At 44.7% G+C, this 20103-nt stretch overlaps 1 protein-coding gene across 5 annotated transcripts in view; it reads right to left on the bottom strand.

Moving 5' to 3' along the window:
* NFAT5 (nuclear factor of activated T cells 5) overlaps positions 1 to 20103 on the bottom strand; it is a 53718-nt gene extending 33615 nt beyond the window's left edge. For 2 of the 5 annotated variants that reach the window (XM_014889532.2, XM_088172172.1), the window contains exons 1-2: positions 19994 to 20103; positions 2802 to 2927 (exon numbers count right to left, since the gene is read on the bottom strand). In XM_014889532.2, coding sequence (XP_014745018.1) covers positions 2802 to 2927; positions 19994 to 20066 — 199 coding nt within the window. In that variant the 5' untranslated portion in view covers positions 20067 to 20103. Of the gene's footprint in view, positions 1 to 2801; positions 2934 to 19993 lie in introns of those variants that run through there. The other 3 variants (XM_088172173.1, XM_088172177.1, XM_088172176.1) reach the window with 2 other exon arrangements.

Raw genomic sequence — 20103 nt, 5'->3', positions numbered from 1 at the left:
ACAACTGTTCCGTAAATCACAAAACAAATTTCCAAATGGAAGAAGAACTAGAAGTCTGTCCCTGTGAGGTTATCACTGCTAAAACCAGCCTATCCTGCTCCTCCAAAAAAACCAGGAGTTAACTGCAGCAGTATTTCCAATGTTCAATATGATTTATATGGGACAAAATCCCACAGCAAGGTGACAAAAAAGCCTCGAATAAGCTGAATTTCAGCCAGATATTGCCTTGCTCTGCATTTCAGGAAGCACAGAACAAGCTGTGTGAATTACTAGAGGAGTAGTAAAAAGCTCTGAACACTTGGGCTCAAACCCTGTCACGGATCCTCTCATTACCCAGAGTAATCAGATCTGCAGGGGAATTCTACATGTGTGGCTAGCTGTTCAAATTAGCCCTTCCTTTTAAAAACAAGAGTAAATGAGATTACCTACAGCCCTGTGCAGACTGAACATTTCTCTCTTATTCCTGAAAAGGGAGGTTTTAAGGCAAGTGAGATGAAACAAACAAGCAAAAAAAAAAAAAATAGAAAGACACAAAACAAGGGAAAAATTTCAGATACAGAACAAGAGGTTGCCAGTTGCTCCTGTACAGTGTCAGCTCCCCAAAAATCTGCCTGCAGTCTGCTATTAAACATTTGATGTATGCAAATGCTAGCCAATCCTTTGAAATGTAAATGTAAAATATATGTTTGTTTCCCTGTATAAGCACCTGGTTTGCACAAAGCCCAGGATAATTTTTCTGGGAAGAAACCCCAGCCAGACCTCTCGTTAGTACTTGAGGCAGGGTAACAGAATAAATGTGGTGGCAACTTCTCCAAGACGCTGCAGAAATCCCACAGCAATTAAAGGAAATAGTAAATCACCCCTTTGCTCTACCAAGGGGGTGCAGCTACAGAAGAACACAGAATGTGCCACGTTCAAACAATGGAAACAAAAGGGGTCTTTGCTCCTCTGGGGTTCTGCCTTGTTGGGTGGGGGAGTTTAAAGAGAATTTTTAACATCTGTCCCTCCATCCCTTGTCCCAAGTCCCTCCCCAGGTCTCCAGGAATCCCTCTGGGCACTGGAAGAGCTCTGAGGTCACTCTGGATCCTTCTCTTCCCCACACTGAACAATCCCAGCTCTCAAATTGCTATCAGCTCAGTCTGTGGTCTCTGACATTGAGAAGTGTTCATAGGAGAATCATCAGGTCTCCTTTCAGTGTTAACAAGAAGCCTCAACATTAATTTTTTAAAGCTTTCAATTCCAGAAACTTGTGCTGCAGTTTAACCCAAACACACCTAATGAATGCATTTCAGGTTTTTTAAAGGATCTGGACTGGCTGTTGGCAGGCACCAAATACCTGGAGGCAACAGACTTTTAGTTCCATTCAAGTTTAAGTCTTATCTGTTAGGTACAGAATTAATTAGCAGTTCAGGCCTGTCTGTGGATTTAGAGTGTAACAGGGTTTGTGGGGTGTTTTTGTTCAGTTGTTTTTAGGATACATGTTTCTACAAGATTGGTTGCTGCTGTCCATGAACCAAACCCATCATGAAGCATCTTGATTTTAGAAACAGATGCCCAAATTTTTTTTTTTTTTTTTTTTTTAGTAAGTGATATAAAAACATCAAATCCTTTCAATATAATAAAAGCATCAAATTCTTTCAATGAACAAGTTCCACTGTGCACAGTTAAATCCACAGGTTCTCAGGAGAGGTCTGGCAAAACATGAATGGTGAGCAGTGCTGTAAAGTTTCTCTGACAAATCGACTTCAGGTTCTGATCAGGATTCTTGGACCATGCAAATCTGGGAAATATTCTCACACAAACATTTAATGCATATGAACTCAAAGAGAGAAAAAGGAATAATGCAGCTATCTGAATCCTCACCCTATGGACATTTTTTTCTCAAGCAATAATTTAAGGCCAATTAGGAAAGTGGAACGTGACCTTGTAAGAAATATGGGGACCAAATTATAAAAAAAACCAAAAATCTTTATCCAGTGAAGGGAGACACATCTATAATGGGCAAAATGATCTTTTTTCCCCATTGCACAGACGTGTACTAATATATACAAGTTACTGACAAGAATTCCAGATGCATGCCAGAACTGAGGCTAATCTCCCAAATGAAAGCTTTGCCCTTAGAGCCTCACTTTTTTACGTTTAATGAAGATCAGTGAGAGTCTTTAATGTCTAGAACATGGCTAGGAATAAGAAAAGGATGCAGATTAAAAGGTCATGCCTCTTTTCTAAATGTTGTCAATTAGAAAAGTAACTACACTGGCCATTTACAGAGTTAGAGCTGATGTACATTATATCCTCATGAATTTGAGGATTTTTTTACCACATCACACTAGAGATGTGTGTGAAAGGATTTAAATACTACACCTCCTCAGGCCTCAATGGAAAACATGGCCTTTTCTTCCTCCTCACATTTTGGTAAAAGCTTCATGGCCCAAAATGTCATCTCCCATTCCATTTTTATCCTAACTAGAATCCACTGGTTTACAGTCAGTCAGCATTCTGCCTTAGTTCCAAACAGGGATTTATTCCCTTGGAAAACAGAGTGCATTCTAGGAGTTAATTGCCTGTGTGGCATAACAGAATAGAGGAAGAGATAATTTATTTCTTATGGAGATGCATATATGCAACACAGCAACCATTAGCATAAACTACCTGAATTGTACCACCTCCATTCTCCTAGAATGAACTCTGTTACTTCCCCACAAGCTCTTTTTTTACACCCGGAACTTTCCCAGCACTGTTCATGTTGGCCAGAACGTTACAAACCTTAAGAAAAGACCAGAATAAAGGAGAATCCTTACCAGCAGCAACTACAGCTGGAGGCGGCGAACCGGCCTCGCCACCGCTTGTTTGGCTCATGGATGCTATGGATGTTTCTCTGGAAGGTGGTAACTGCAGCTCCTTTGGGAGAAGGTCATAGACAGATTCTGTGGAACGAAAAGAACTTGATCAAAAAGTCACCCGTATCCTACACAAGCAAAGAAATCATGGTTTTGCCTAAAAGATATGAATTATAACCCAAGCCTGTCAGAAGCTTTGGGGAAAGTTACAGTAAGTGCTTGGAAATAATAGCATGGAAAAAACTTATTTCAGAAAACAAACAAACATTAAGATGCACATTCTGAAGACCTAAACAAAGGACGCAAACTTGCTCAAACAAAGAAATAATTCATGAACTTCCAGAGAAACTGTTCTCATTCAGAACGAAGGGCTGAGGGCAGCACATCACATGAGAATCTGAGACAAACCTGTTTTCAGAATTCCAACTGTGCAACTGACTTCCTAAGGAAAAAAAGCTTTATTTAGCACCATCTTCCTAACAACATCCTATGGAGTCACAGAATCACAGACTGGATTTGGCTGGGAAGAGACCTTAAAGCCCATCCTGTTCCACCCCCTGCCATGGGCAGGGACACCTCCCACTGTCCCAGGCTGCTCCCAGCCCCAGTGTCCAACCTGGCCCTGGGCACTGCCAGGGATCCAGGGGCAGCCACAGCTGCTCTGGGCACCCTGTGCCAGCCCTGCCCACCCTCACAGCCAGGAATTCCTGCCCAAAATCCCATCCATCCCTCCCCTCTGGCAATTTGAAGCCATTCCCTGTGTCCTGTCCCTCCATCCCTTGTCCCCAGTCCCTCTCCAGCTCTCCTGGAGCCCCTTTAGGCTCTGGAAGGGGCTCTGAGCTCTCCCTGGAGCCTCCTGTTCTCCAGGTGAACATCCCCAGCTCTCCCAGCCTGCCCCCAGAGCCAAGGGGCTCCAGCCCTTGGATCACCTCAGTGACCTCCTCAGGGCTTGCTCTAAGAGCTCCATGTGCTCCCTGTGCTGTATTAATCCCATGGGTTTGAGCTCTCTTCCTCCTCATGTGTTACCCAGGACACCTCCCAAGGTTCCCTCCTAAGAGCTGGCTCCATCCTCTTGTATTTACAGCTCTCAGGTTAATTCCAGCCTCCTGCACAGCTGCAGCCTGAGGTGTGCTCCCCAGGTGTTTCAGCATAGAGGCTGGGTGTCATATGTTAGACCACATTTCAAGTAACTTGGTCTTTATCAATGAAGCATGAAATTAAAGATTTGCTCTTAATGGTCTTGTGATCTTTGGGAATGTGCTTCAATTCTAATGCTGGCTTTTCTTTCCCTCCCTCTTTATCATATCGTTGGAATTATTCACAAAGATTAGAATTGTGGATTACTGCAAAAATCATGTGCTCCCTGAGAAAGAATTATCCTGTGGGAGTCTTGGATGTAAGCATCTCTCTAAAGCAAAAGGCTTGACAGAACCTTCACCACATTGGAGAGTCAAAAATAAATTTCTTAAACAAAAAAACTCCCCAAGAACCAGCCCAAAGAGACAAGCTCTCAATTTCTCAATAACTTGGTGTTTGGAAAGGAGCTTTTGTAGTCAACTCTGAATATTTTATGAGTCATGACAGATGATGATGACAATTCACTCCTCTCAGAAGATTTCTTGAGGAGAAAGGAATGGAAGTGTGTGTATATATTGAACTCACCCATGAAATATAAAGTGTTCTAGCTACCTGCAGACACACACTGCTGCAATCCCTCATTTTGGAGCCCCTCACTAAACATTTTGAGCAGCAGCCCTGAACATCTGCCTGTGATTTTCTTGTCCTGCTACAGGTAGTAGTGCCAGTACCAGCTGGAGTAAAGGCTGGTGCTCACCTACAAGGGCTTGTACAAACTGCTGCACTCATCTCTGAGGAAAAGCAAACGCAGCTGCTCCTTGCAGTACAACAGGAGCAGAAGTGAGAACAAGGGCTGCCTTCCAATCCTTCCAAAGCATTCTGTGAATCTAGGAGCTCAAGGCAGAAGTTTATGGCCAAATCCAAGCTTTCTGAAGTAAAACAACTCTCCTGGCTGTTCTCACATCAGATGCAGCTTCACAGTGTCAAATACATCATTAGTGAACTGCACTTCAACACTTCCAGAGGAACCCCAAGTGCCTGGGTACCTTTAAGAACTCTTGCTGCCATAAACCTACTCCACACACATCCGACTTCAAATGAAACTTTGTGTTTTCACCTAAACACAGGCCAATGTTTATATATGCTGAACTATAAATAGCATTAAAGCAAAAACTGACAAATTCCAGAAACATGAGAGTTACTGCATTCTTCCCCAGAGGATACAGCTCCCCCCATGCCTCACACCGTACTGAGAGCTGAATCCACTGCTCAGCCCCTCTCCATCACCACGTTTCACACCAATACTGAGAACATGAAGTTTCCTGCTAGATTTTTACATTGATTCATGCAGAAAATACCCACTAAAGGGAAAGGCTGCTGCAGAAATGCAGTATTACATTTGGAGGCAAAATAGCATTTCAGCATCATTACAGATTTCTATATAATTAGCAAGAAAAAAATGTGTAGACAGAATTCCTGCTTGCAGCAGCCAGTGCTGAATCAATGAGGAAGTTTAAGCTGTCTGACAGCACTAAGTGTCTTGTAATTTACTGCTGATTCAAATTCCTTTGACGAATACATTGGTTGATCCCAAGTTTCTGGGTTTTTTTTTTCCTGGAAGTAGCTCCATTTACACTCAACATTTAAACACATTTTCTCTCTCCCTACAGGAAGCGAGGAACACGTGTTTCAGGATTAGTGTTATTATGAAATACAAACAAGATAACACACAAACAAGATAACCAAATGCTAGTGATCAGCCAGAAGTCCCACACACTCATTTCCCCACACAAATCTGCACTTGCATAGAATTAATCACTTATTAGACATATTATCTACAGTAAACTTCCAAATCTTTTATCTTTCCCCGAAATATCTCGCCTAGACAAGCCCAGCTTCACAAATTCTCCTCCCAAAACCAAGGACACACAGGGACAGGCAGATTTACAAAAAGTATTTTAAGTGTCAAATTTCTTCAACTGCCCTTTATCCGATTATCCTGCCCTTATAATCTCTCATCTGAGATCAGCTGCTTGGAACTTTGATCTTCCTGCCAGTTGTACTGATAGTCCAGAAAATTCTATTTCACATGGTTATACGGACCAGAACCACACTAAATATGGGATCAGGATCCAACAACTCAGCACTCTGAATGGGGAAAGAGGATTTCGTTGCACACTACTTGAACCTGCACAAAATATTCTGAATTTATATATTAGTTAAAAAAAAAAAAAATCATCAAGACGCTTAGGAAGGAATTTTTCCCTGTGAGGGTGGTGAGGCCCCAGCACAGGGTGCCCAGAGAAGCTGTGGCTGCCCCTGGATCCCTGGAAGTGTCCAAGGCCAGGTTGGACACTGGGGCTTGGAGCAACCTAAACTAATAAAGTGTCCCTGCCCATGGCAGGGGTTGGAACTGGATGAGCTTTAAGGTCGCTTTCAACCCAAACTATTCCAGCATTCTCTGGAATTGGGTCATTTTGAGTCAAAATAACTTCACAAAAGGTGTCTGTGGCAGGGCTGGACACATGACCACCAGCACACACAAAATATGTCCTTGGGTCAACATGGACCTGGATCAGTCCCAGCAGCTGGTGACAGGATCTCTGTCTTTGAGGGGGAGAGGAGAGGCAAGGCCTTGGGAAAAGTTAGGAAAATAACGCTGAGAAGGTACAAAAAATACTGTGTCAAACTGATGTGGTGATGCTGCAGTAGGAGCTGGTGGTTTGTGATGGCAAACCGAATTCTACACAGTCCTTCACCTCCAGTTTTACTCACTTCCCCCCAGTGCACATACACATTACCCTTTTCAAGGAATGATTTTGGGTTTCTGCACACAGTCTAACCAGGCTGAGTTACAGACCTGAGCCCACAGCAAAGTCCAAGTGCTCGGCCTTCTCCCATCCCCACCAGCAGCAACACCCCTGGAATTCCCAGCCCATCCTCATCCTCACAGCACCAAGGGACCTTTCAGAAACACAGCAGCTCCAACTCCACCACCACTTCTCCAGGGTGATCCCAGGCCCAGCCCTGAGGAGGTTGTTGGAATCCAGCCACAGCTCTCCCCCAGGGTCTGTTCCACCACGGAGATCAGCTCCTGGGACTTCATCCCTCGAGTCCCCACCCCTGCACTAACAGGTAATGACAGGTTTCCTGCTCCACAGAAAGCACGTGGAGAAGATGAGAACCACCCGAATTAGCACCACTAGCAGCAGAAATGGGGCATTTCCCACTTGCTGCTGACGTTTTTTTCCCCTTAAGGAAAGGTACATCCTGGAAATCCCTTACCACTTCCATGACCTCATGAACAGCAGCCAAGTTAATCCTTGTGTTTTAATAAGCTCCCTGCACTGAATGGCTGCCCATTTGATCCCCACTGATACTCGTCTCCTCAACATGGTTTAATACCCACACAGATTTGGCTGCTTCTTCCAAAGCCATTTCCTTGCTGCAGCACATGACAGTCACACCAGAGATTAGACAAAACCTTGGTGTCCTCCTCTAATCAGCTGGTGGCATCGGAGCAGAAATCTCTTCTAATGATGTTCACTAAGCTGATCAAAAAAACAAGCAAGCAAACAGGCCAAGAGAGTTGTTTATATGGAACTGAGATTAAAAAACAATTAGAAATCATGAAGCAGCAAGTAGCCTCTGCTACACGGGGGAGGTCAGTGAAGAGAAGTGAACACACGTGCCCAGCAAATTAAAGAAACTATGACGGAACAAAAACAGTGTCCATATTCCACCTCACCGCTGCTAGGGATGCAAATTCAGTTTGAGACCATCTTCACACACGTAAAGGTCCTATGATGCTAATCTAAAACAGTTTTGGGCTAAACCCTGTATTACCAAAGTTCCAATTGTCAGATTGTCACTCCTCACTCCAAAGGCCACTGCATTTCAATAAAACAATACATGTGACTTCACATATTTCAGAAACTTTTGTGGGTCAAGGGATGCTAAAACCAGAATCTATTATAGGCCTAAAAAATCCAGGCCAGAAGAAGCCTTGTGGTTGGTTTATCTTGCAGTTCAGCTCTACTCAGAATTCCAGTGCCCATGATAACCACCACAGCTTAGTGGTTGAGCTTACTGGAGGCCACTGATTCCACCACAGTATCTTAGCTCACAGAGAGGTTTTAGAGAATGATGAAGGAATGAGGGAGCTCTAAATATCTGAAATCTAATAAAAGTTTCACTTTGTTAAAAGATATTCATATCACATGGCCCTCAGGGATTTTTCGATACACAAAAGCTTGGGTGTGGGAAGACTTTGAAGCAGATTATTTTGCCCATCAGGAAGATCCTGTAAGAGCCAGCTGAGGAACCCTCCAGCTCTTCACCCCAAGATAAACAGGTTTTCCTGCAGACCCCAGGAACAGCATTAACTGACTAAGTGTGGTTATTACAACACAGAGAATTCAGAGCATCACAGAATCCTGGAATGGTTTGGGTGGGAAGAGACCTTAATGCACATCTCATTAAACCTCCTGCCACGGGCAGGGACACCTTCTGCTATCCCAGGTGGCTCCAAGCCCCTTCCAACCTGGCCTGGGACACTTCCAGGGATCCAGGGGCAGCTACAGCTGTTCTGGGTACCCTGTGCCAGGACCTGCCACCCTCACAGGGAAGAATTTAATCCCAGTACCCCAACAGAATTCCTAACAGAATTAAGGATAGATTTCAGGAAACTTAGGCCACCCCACTACAGAGAGTTCACATCCCACAGCATGGCTGCTCTCCCTTCCTCAAGGCTAAACCAGAAGTAACCTCAGGACCCACTGGAGTAACTCCTGCAGTGAAAATACAACAGTTCAATACCTTTTAATCTTGGAGAGAGCTCTGAGACAGCACACCCACACCCCCTGACAGGGAATGACAGGGAATCTGTCCCCAGCCCACGGAATGTTTTAGGCATTGAGATGGCAATACTGATAACAGGGCTGGCACAGGGACTGGCACAGGCACTGCATGGATGGAAGCCAAAGAAGGATAACAAGGATTCAGTAAGAAGCTCAACAGAGGAAGCTCTGAGAGTCTGAGAAAGGAAACTAAGAGAGACAAAGCTCAGTGCATAAACCAGAACAGAAACAGACTGAGACAGGCACTGCCCAGACAGATCAGTGACCACTAAAGCACTTCCTACTCCAGGACCGAGGGTTTGTTGTTGTTGAGGTTTGGGCTTTTTCCCTTTTTTTTTTTTTTTTTTTGGTTGGTTGGTTTTTCTGAGTACTCCTTAGGAGGTCCAAACTCTCACTTGCAGAAGTGAGAATAACCCATGATAACTGCAGGCCATGGCAGCTCTGCTTAAGGGGCAGCAGAGATTTTTATATTATAAAGTTACAAGAAAAAAAGATTTGGAAGACGAAAAGAACACAAAAAAAAAGAGTAAATCAGCTTTTGTTCTGTATCTGTCAAAAGGGGATTTAGGACATATTACAGACTATCATACTCCTGCATTTCCTAACATCTTTGCAACTTCACTGATTTAACATCACAAGCTTGGCAGCAGGGAAAAGAAGAGAAACAGTCCTGAAAACAGGTTTTGATTTCACACAGAGCAAAAATGGAGGACTATGTTTGAGCATACATAGAATAGATAAAATACAGCAGCTGTTCAAAGAATCACAGAACCACTAAGGTTGGGAAAGACCTTTAAGAACACTGAGATCAAACTGTTAACACAGCACTACAAAGTCCCACTAAACCACAGGGATATAGATCTTGATGGGATATCGGGAAGAAATTCTTCCCTGTGAGCGAGGGGAGGGCCTGGCACAGGGTGCCCAGAGCAGCTGTGGCTGCCCCGGATCCCTGGAATGTCCAGGTTGGACAGGGCTTGGAGCAGCCTGGGACAGTGGGAGGTGTCCCTGCCACGGCAGGGGGTGGGACTGGATGAGCTTTAAGGTCCCTTCCAACCTAAACCATTGTGAGATTCTGTGACACTTGTGACATTCTGTGACATAACTGCACGGCAAAAGCCAGAGAGCAAGAAGCAGCCTAGAGACAGAGAGACTGAGCAGGAGGACAACAGACACTACAGAACAGTCTTGATGCAGACACCCCAAAACATTTTACAGTTACCGGTCTTATCACTCCTATTTTTGCAAGAGTTGAAATGGAGTTGTAGTAAGATCATAACTCACAAGGTTCCCAGTCCTATCCGTCCTATCCCAGTGCAAAATCCACCAGGTTACACTTAATGAAATATTGCTTTTATTTCCTATTTTTGAGTACGTCTCAATACAATTAAACACAAGACTCAAAAAAATTGAGCACGCAACCTAAAATACGTAAAGACAAATGAGCGTGTTGTTCCTAATTGCCCTGCCCATGGATTTCTACAAAGCTCTAGAGGCAGGTCTGTCACCAGAGACTTGCCAGGCTGTCCTGACAGAGGGAACTAACTGCAGAGCAGTGTTCCCTGTGTCTGCCACACACCCTGAGCGTATCTGTGACGGTGCAGCAGGGAAACACTGGAAGCAGATCTTCCCGCCAGCACTCCTGCTATTGTCAGCCCTGGCAGGGCTAGATTGCTGCTACAGCAACAGTGGCAGGTTTTCAAAGAAACTGCAGTGTATACAAGGATGTTTTACACAGCCAAACAGAAAATCTTCCTTCCAGTTCCCCCTGGCTTCAGACAAAAGAGGCAAACCCTAAACCAACAGGCTTCACTCGCGCCGAGGGCAAGGCGGCTGCCACGGTGCTGCCTGTGCTAGAAAACTTCAGGGGGAAAAGGTGATGTTGGTGCAGCCCCGCTCTGAAGAATCCCCAGGGCATCCGTGTTGATGACATAGCACCGGGCACTAAAATTCAAATATTGCCACAAATGCTGCTACCCCCTGAAATGCACATTATAGCGTGTTAGTGAAGGAGAGAGAGGAGTTTTCTGAAAGGCTGTTGTTTTAGAGAAAGATGATCAGTAATATATTATTAATGATTAAAGTCGCTGACATTTGATCACAGCTCTGTATCACAGAAATCCACATTGCTTTGGGTGGGAAGTGACCTTAAAGGCCACCTCATTCCAACCTCCTGCCATGGACATCATCCCCTAGTCCAGGCTGTTCCAAGTCCCATCCAACCCAGCCTTGAATATTTCCACAATATCATTATTTCTTGTACTTAAAAATGAAATTTTAAACTAAAAGTTGTTTCTTGTATTTTTTTTTAAAGGACAAGTATTACTAGCAAAAATGGCAGTATGAAATAGGCAATTTTGCAAGCAATTCATAACCAGCTCCTGCACTATATGCCACCAACCTTCAGAAAAGTTCCTAATCTCAATATTCAGGATTCTGCACAGCGGGGTAGAGTTGAGAAATTAATCCTTTTAAAGTTGAATTTCAACAACTGACAAAGGCATGTGTTAGCTGAATTCTATTTATGGCATTCATCCAAATATCAAATAAAGCTTTCCTGGCTGTGTTTCAGTCATCCCCATTCACAGCTCAAAGAGGACTTTTATAAATGTAGACAGGCAGTATAAATCCTGGATCTTTTTTGCATCCAATTTTACACATCTCAGAAGGAGAGAACAACATTATTTAGGAGTTGTCACTTCAAGGAACGGACCAGTAATGACTTAGTAATGACTGAGACATCTATCCTATGTAGTTGTAAACTCCAGACAAAAACTAAAGAACGTCGAAATACTCCTAAGATACCACAGTGGACAAGGCAGGGCAGCAGATACAGGAACACACAATCATGGAATCACAGAATCCCAGACTGGCTGAACTTGGAAGGACCTTAAAGCTCACCTCAATCCACCCCTTGCCATGGGCAGGGACACTTTCCACTAGACCAGGCTGCTCCAAGCCCCATCCAATCTGGCCTTGAAATGTATAAAGAAACCCAAATACCAAGCGATCAAAGAACATCAGTAATAGCTATTTATCAACCCTTTTAAAACACCTGTGTTGTTTCAAAAATCAAAGTTCACCAGAAACAGAGGTAATCAGGCAGTTCCTTAGCTACAATGCACCACCCAAATTCAGAGACATACAGAATCCACCTGACCAACAGTTTACTGTTGTCTCACAGCATTTCTCAGCCTGTACAGGTTTGCACCATTTTTTCTGATGGGGTTATTTTTGTCACCTCTTACATTTGCTGTGAGCAAGAAAAGCAACAGCAGCAATGAAAAATACAAGGTTCTTTCTTTTGAGGCTGCAGCACAACATGCAAAGTGAAGAATAAAAGGCATTCTGACAGACTTCCAACACATTGCAGCCATCTCTTGGGTTCAGTATTTCATTATAAACCTGGAGGTGCTCCTGAGACCTGACCTGTCCTAGTAACTCTCAACACGACTTTCAGCATCTCCAGCCCACACCTCCCTGCCTTTACTCCCATTAAAAGGAATGTTCTTTAATCATCACCAAAGCTGAGAAACGTTTGTGTTTCCTACCATCACTTTGCATTCTACTGCTAACTCAGCTGTTGGATAAGCACTGTTCTTCAAACCACAGGTGATGCTCAATACAGAGCACTCCTGGCACAGTCACACAGAGCTCTGGTGAGAGTCTGACACCTCAAATGCTTCCAAGGCACTGAGTGATCAGGGACATGAGCAGCATGCTCAGATAAACCTGCAACAGCTACTGCACATGGAAGGGATTCCTCAGGGAAATACAGATGGAGAAGGCTCTTACCCATGGGTGGAAGCTCCTGATGAGAGGCAATGAGAGGCTCCTCTCAGCACTACCCCACAACAGGACAAGAGGCAATGGGCACCAATTAAAACACATTAAATTCCATCTGAATTATCTTATCCATGAAGACAGCCAAGCACTGGCCCAGGCTGCCCAAGATGGTTGTGTGGAGTCTCCCTGAGGACAGTCAGGCCCTGCTGGGCACGGAGCAGCACTGATTCCATGATCTCCTGCCAGCCCCAAATGGCTGAGACTCAGAGCTGGCACTGCTTCCAAAAGACTCACCCAGATCCTCTCCCACCACCAGAACACCTGACTGTTTTCAGAACTTTAACCTAAATCAGATTCCTGGGCTCTGCAGCATTTACTTGTGAGATAAAACCAAGACCATTAGAAACTGTAATTATAAATTCCTCAGTAAATCTGCTTTAATAGGGATACACATTCCATGGAAAGCTGCCTTTTTTCCTCCCTAAGAAACAAAACATACTCAAATATTAGCAGGAGACCTCCTCCTTCCTGAACTGAAAACAAAGTAAACTTTAAATGAAATACAAGTATTTCTTTACCACATATACAACCAGACTGTAGGATTTCTTGCTGAGTACAAAAACAGATTAAGAGTCAAAAAAGAACTGAGCTGAAGTCTAGATACTCCTATCCTGCCCCAAACAGTAAGGATTTACACATCTCCACGCTAGAGGATCCTCACTGCAAAGGCAGAAAACGTCAGTTAACAGAAGCTCTGAACTCTGCAGTTGATTATTCCCCAATCACCCCACAGTGCTCCTATCCAAACTCTCTGACTCTTCTGCTGAGTGAATCCATACACACAAAAAACCGTCAGGCCTCCACACAATGAGGGACTGAAACAACTGGATGTGGTGTCAGTTTTTGTGAACGGGAATGGAAACTCCAACGTTTGGAAACTTTTTAGGACTGTCTTTAAATCTCTCTTCCCTATCGTCACCCTGTCTGAGCACTGACAGGAACCACTGTTCATCTTCCCTCTGTCTGCCAAACCTCCTGACCTTCATCACAACTCAACCTGCTTTTAGGAACAAAACCCAATGTTTCTTCAGCACATCACATCAGTTTGATAAACTTTATAAGGTGACCCCAAATTCTGTCCAGTTATTTACAAAGCAACCATAAAACCTTTCCAAATGGAAGGGAATGGAGAACAATTACAGAGTGTATTTATGTAACCAGTGACAACATTCCTCAGTCTGGTTAAGCAGCATTCACCTCACAGATGCCTCAGAGCTACACAATATTGTAAAGTTGGACATGTGCATTTTAACACTGCTCGAGCACAGCTTGCTTTGCAAGCAGCAGTTACTGGAGATTTTACTGCCTGTCCATTAGCACTTGCTATTACTACACAGCTCAAAGTTGGATCTGAGAGTTTGTTCAAAGCTGGATCTGAGAGTTTGTTTCAGTCAGTTCCTAAAACAATTAATGACAAACTGGCCTGACTGTTCAGCCTCATCAGTTTACCCTCCACACACTCACTGAGATAACACACGTGATAACTGCACAGACATGACCACACACCTTACTTCACCTGCACTTTGGCCACTCACCAACTCCTGCTGGCATTCACCTGGCATTCTACACTTCATAATTAGTTCAGGCCTTTGTATAAAATAAAGTATTATTTCTCTTTCATTTTCACCATCCTGGGAGGCGTTCAAGGAATGACTGGACACGGCACTCAGTGCTCTGGTCTGGTCAACAAAGTGAGGATCATCCAAAAATTGGGCTCAACCTTAGAGGTGTTTTCCAAGCTAAAGGATTCTGTGAAACACATTTCATATACAACTACATAACCTATCTACCAGTGCAAAAGCCAGATCAGGGCTCCAGGATGCCAATCATTTTTAGTTATAGATACCAAAAGGTAACTGTGCTGTTGAAAATTTTATAAATAAATCAGATGCTTCATAAAAAATGAAAAATTTTATCCTACAACATCAGACATGTATGATGAGAAAATTCTTCTTGACAACACTAATCTGCAGTACAGAATCACAGAACCATGTTTGGGTTGGAAGGGAACTAAAGTTCATCTCATTCCACTCCCTGCCATGGGCAGAGACACCTTCCAATAGACCAGGCTGCTCCAAGCCTCGTCCTTGAAGTGGCCTTGGACACTTCAGGGGACAAAAAAATTGGGCAATGTATGGAGATTCTCTAATAGAAAAAACTACAACTTTCAGAGAAGGACAAAGTATCCAAAACAAGTAAAACTGACAATCGAAGAATCCAACTAGTCTTAGAACCAAAGAACTACATAGTTCTTCATGGAAAGGGCTGCCCAAGGCACTGGTGGAAGTGTTCAAAAACTGAGTGGATGTGGGACATGAGGACACCCTGAGGGGTGAACATGGAGGTGCTGAGCTGATGCTTAGGCTTGGGGATCTTAAAGGTCTTCTCCAACTCAACCATTCCATGATTTACACTTGGGTACAAGCAGAGAAGCACTGGGGAGCCCAAGGCAGGAGCAGTCTCACCAACACCTTGGCAGGGAGCCTTTGCAGTGTCCTGGCCACCCCTCCAAGCTCCAGAAGCAGATTCCCACCCCAATTCCCAGAAAGCTGCCCCAGCAGCAATCCCGTCTGTCCAGGTCTCGGCACAAGAGCACAGGCACAGCCAATGCTACAGAAGGCATTTCTCTCCGTGACAGGAGCATTTCCGTCCGTGGCAGAGCCAGTCCAGCAGTTTTAGCTCATCTGCTCCCACCTCCAACCCTTGATCCCAGTGCCCCAGAGCCCCCCTTTCCTGCCCTGACACCACTCCTGTGCAGCTGCACAGAAGCTAGACCAGGAAGCAGAACAATGTGAGAAAATTCGATCAGAAGTACAATATCCCCATTCTAGATAAGTTTCCCAATCCCATTCATCTCCCAACCACAAACAACAATTGTGCTGGCACGATTCAAAGCACAGTCCATGGGTGAGAACAGACGGCGAGGAAAAGGGGCTGTTCAGACAGCTCTGCCACCGGAATATTCAAATTACACCCTGGAAAGCTGTGAATTCAAAGTCCTCCCCCTACCCCCAGTACCACACAATCATCTTGCTGCAACACATTCCAGAGTTTTGTTTTGAAAGCCAATAAAGGACGAAGATTCCAAGGAGGAAAGGACATTTACGAGGCTGACGCACAAGTTAAGGAACTTTGGTTGAATCCATTTTGGTTAAGTCAGAACATCCTGGGGGCAGCTGGAAGAGCTGCAAGAGGTGGATGCAGGGATCCATCCCTCACGGAACACTCAGCACAGCATCCACCATGGCACCTTCTACCAGCTACAGCAAGAAGATAAAAATTACTACAAAAAGAAGCCAAGTCTGATTTCTCTTCCTAAAACCTGCTAGTACTGGTTCTAAAGTTCTAAGCTATTTTTCTAAAGTATCTTTTCCATCCCTCTTTGATAATTTAGTCACCGTCTTACTAGAGTTATCCCTCGGATCACAGGAAGAAAAGACTCTGGTAGGGAAAAAGAAAAATCACCTAACCCCACATTTTGCACCAGAATTCCCAGCAAACACAAGTGGATTACAGTCAGTTCACATTTATGCATGAAGAACGTTTGAGGTTTGGTTATATGACATTTTTAGGGCAAAAGAGCTATTTATCAGACTACCAACATTCTTCTCGTTGCTACCAAATTCCAGGATGTTTTACAGTCACTCCATTGTGAAAAGCAAAATCTGGGACATGAATAAAAACTTCTAACTGCACTTACTGCAGTGCAAAAATGCCATTTTATTAGTACTCACACATTATTGGGTAACTCCAAGTGAATGTATTAACGAAATTAATCCCACGTTTAATCAGATTTGGTACCTGACATCTGATGAACTGCTTTAATCACAGGTTTTCACCACTGCCTGTTGCCAACGAAGATCCAACTTTGCTCTATTTGAATGCTGCAGATGATATTCAACCACAGGACAACCAGCCTCGAGGTTTTAGGTTTTATGCTCCAGTGATTTTTCTACTACATTACTAATCTGTATGCACATTTGGGTTGGTTTATTCCAAAAAAGACAGTGTGTTATGTAAAGATGGGAAAGGAACATACTACAGCCTAAATATTTTCAGCATGAAGTGATGCATATTTTTTTTATATCTCTATTAACCTCTTAACAGGAGATGCCATCCTTCTGCAATGGTTACAAAGCATTTATTAATTGATTATACATTATTTAATATTGACTACACATTAAAAGACTGGTTTTAGTCCTTCCCACAAGTCAGCTCATCAGAGTCCGTGGGATGAGCTCCGGCAAAAGTCCTTGGAATCCACACTTCCCATTTCTTTCACTTTTAACAGCCAAAACCAATATGTAAAACATTTAGAGATCCTATGGCAGAGGCCTGTAAGTTAAGTACAGTTTCACTATCATTTCAAGCCAATATAAGGTGCTGAAAGAACCAGTCCCACCTTCCCCCAAGGCCAGTTTCCACATGTCCCTTCCTTGAGTCAGCATGAGCCATTCATGAAGACCCACAGCAAACACAGGACACTCACCCCATTAAAAATCAACATTTCTCCTCCCCTTTTCCTTTGGGAAAGGAGAAGGGAGAAGCTGAGTTAATTTTAACGTGATCAGTTCCCCACTCCAGCTCACTGTGGCCACGTCAGAGTTGGCGTGAGCAGAGCCACAAGGAAAAGAGGAGCACGCAACTGCCTGAACCGTGCACGTGGGAATTCATTCTGGCTGGAGCCGCTGGTGGAAACACACCTACAGGGGCAAAAAACTGCAACATGAAGTATTTAGATACTCAAAGAAAATATTCCCTGTCCCAAGGTAGGCATAAATGAAAAGAAATTACTCAAATGAGTTATCGGAGCAGAGTTTACATTATTGACTCACACTGCGGGGTGAGTTTATATTACCCACTCACACTCACCTGAGGTGTGGGGGCTTTTAGAGTTTTGTTTAACTTTTTTTTATGACAATATGAAAACAAAACTCTTAACTGAGATGGTGGTGCAAGCCAAAACTTTTAACACATGGCGCAGGAACAGGCAGATGACATAACTCAGCCTGTCCAGAGAAGGGGAGAAAATATACCAGAAAAAAAAAAAAAAAATAACGCTACTAAAAACTCCAGTCACTGGGGTTCCAAACGTAACTTCGCTGGTTTTTAATCGCTGCACGCAGGCTCTGCTACTTTAACTCCAACAAACCAAACTTTCTGTGTCAGGAACCCCAGTAACTCGGCAGAGCTCCCCAACCTGAGCTCCCCCCAGCACAGACCCATCAGCGATGGCTCCCAAGGCCGGGATCGCCAGCCACAGGCACAGGAATGCGATTCAGAGCAGAGGGACTGGCCCCAGTTCAACCTGGGGCTGGATTCCACCCGCGGGGCGGCCGCTGCTAAAAGCAGAGCAGTTAGAAGAAACTACTCGCTCTAACACACCCTCATCGTAAATGCATATTTGTGGTTGTCTCAACTGTGTTCAGACCTTTCCCTTTATCTCATCAGTTGTACTTGTACCCTGAGCCAGAGCACTTGTCCACGGGATAAACTTATCTGTATCTATCTAGGAAAAAAAAAAAAAAGGTAAACTGGAGCGTGTTCTGATCAGTCAGACAACCAGTCATACCTTTTCCCAAATCCAGCTAAAATCATACTCACAAATCACTTCACTATTCATCCTCAAGAAGTATATTCATTGCTTCTAAAGTTTAAATTGCATTTCAACTTATCATCTCCTTGATCTTTTGTTGTGACAAAATATGAAAAGCAAAACTTGCTTTAACCTCTGTATAACCCTTCTCTGCGTTATACACCTCTGTCGTGGCATCTCGCTTGGATCAAGCAGCTCATGGTGACCACAACATCCTTCCCTCGACCGCTTCCAGCTCTGAACCCACATCTATGCACCGGAAAAAAAAAATACACTCTTGATTAATCAGTTTGAGACTCTTTTCCAACCTGAAACACTCAATCATTCCATGAAATACAAAAAAATAAAAGAGAATTCACAGTAGGATTGGGCGGCTCAAAAGTCCTGTTCAATTAACAAGTCCTTGAAACAATTTTGTGACTTACAGGGACCCTCTTTATTTTCAATGTGTTACAAACTAACAGTCCACACTTCCCAAATTTCCAGTAGGATAAATCATAACTTCAATGGGGTTTATCACTTGTATTTATAATTTAACTATGCTGTTCCAAAATACTCTTCCTACTGCTGGCACTAGGACTGAAACCAACTGGAACACATTGTGCTGGGTAACCAGAGAGCCTTGAGCCCCTCTAGTAGCATCCTAAAAATTACTTACAAGCTACCCGTGATAACTTTAAAGACAGAGACAACTACTCTGAGCAGTTTGAGAGCATCCAATATGCACTTTTATTCATTAAAGTATTTTTATTTCTCACGTATTCATCTCTTACCAATATATAACTCGAAGTTAACGACCATAGTATAGTTCTAAAACAAGTAAATCTTTCCTGTAACAACATTAAATTGGTTTAAACCTCCAGTTAAGGGTAATAAGAGACTTTCCACTTATTTCGTCGTATGGCCCCAAAATTGCTCCCCTCACCAGCTGTACTGTGGGCAGGTTATGTTAAAAAAACTACTAGTAAATTACTAACAGGTACTTCTAGTATCACAAACTAATAGTAGTGGCTTTTAAGTCTTTTAAACACGAGAAAATGAGTTAAGAACTCCATAGTACGTAACACTTGTCCTGATGGACTTACCCATGTTCATGTGTACTTGTCAGAGCTCAAATTCGGTATTACGAAAACAGAATTTAATTTACTTTTAAGCCCACTTCATCCCCGCCGGGTCCGACTCCCCACAGACGATGCCGCTTTACCCCAGAGCACGGGGATAACGCCCGGAGATGCTCCGAGCTCCCGGCACCGGGACCCAGGACCCTCCGCTTCCCGGCCTTTGCGCCCGTTTTTACCCTAAACCAGGACATCTCGCCCCAAAAATCCCAACCGTCTCGTTCCACTGAACCGCGTTCCCGGGAGACTTTAATGAGCAGCTTTGGGGGTCCCCACCCGCCCGCGCTCCCCGTTAGTTCCCGCTCCAGGCCGGAGCGTGTCCGTCCCGCCGGCCCGAGCAGAGCCGGGGCCGAGCCGGGGCCGGCCGGGAGGGACCCCGGGAGGGACCCCGGGCGGGCCGCAGCCCCCCGCCGCCGGCCCCGCCGCCGGAACCTGTCGGGACACATTCTTGCGGCGGCCGCGGCCGGGCCAGGAATGCGGCCGGGGGAGCCGGGGCGGCCCCGCGCGGCCCCGGGGCCCCTCCGGACGCGCATCCCGGGGCGGGGGCGGCGGGCGGGCGATGCCCCGCGGGGCCCGGGGCGGCCCGGAGCGCGGGCCCGGCGGTACCGGCGCTGCCCCCCCCTCCGCTTTCCCCCACAGCCCGCCCCGATCACTCACCCTTGGAGTAGAGCGACTTGGGGGACTCGAGGTCGAGGTCGGCGCTGAGCAGAGAGATGAAGTCCGAGGGCATCGCAGCTCCGCGGCCCGGCGGGGGCGAGGGGGCGGCG

The sequence above is a fragment of the Sturnus vulgaris genome, chromosome 12 (genome assembly GCF_052056855.1).
Source record: "Sturnus vulgaris isolate bStuVul1 chromosome 12, bStuVul1.hap1, whole genome shotgun sequence".
Lineage (NCBI taxonomy): Eukaryota > Metazoa > Chordata > Aves > Passeriformes > Sturnidae > Sturnus > Sturnus vulgaris.
This window is presented reverse-complemented; position numbering and strand designations above follow the sequence as displayed.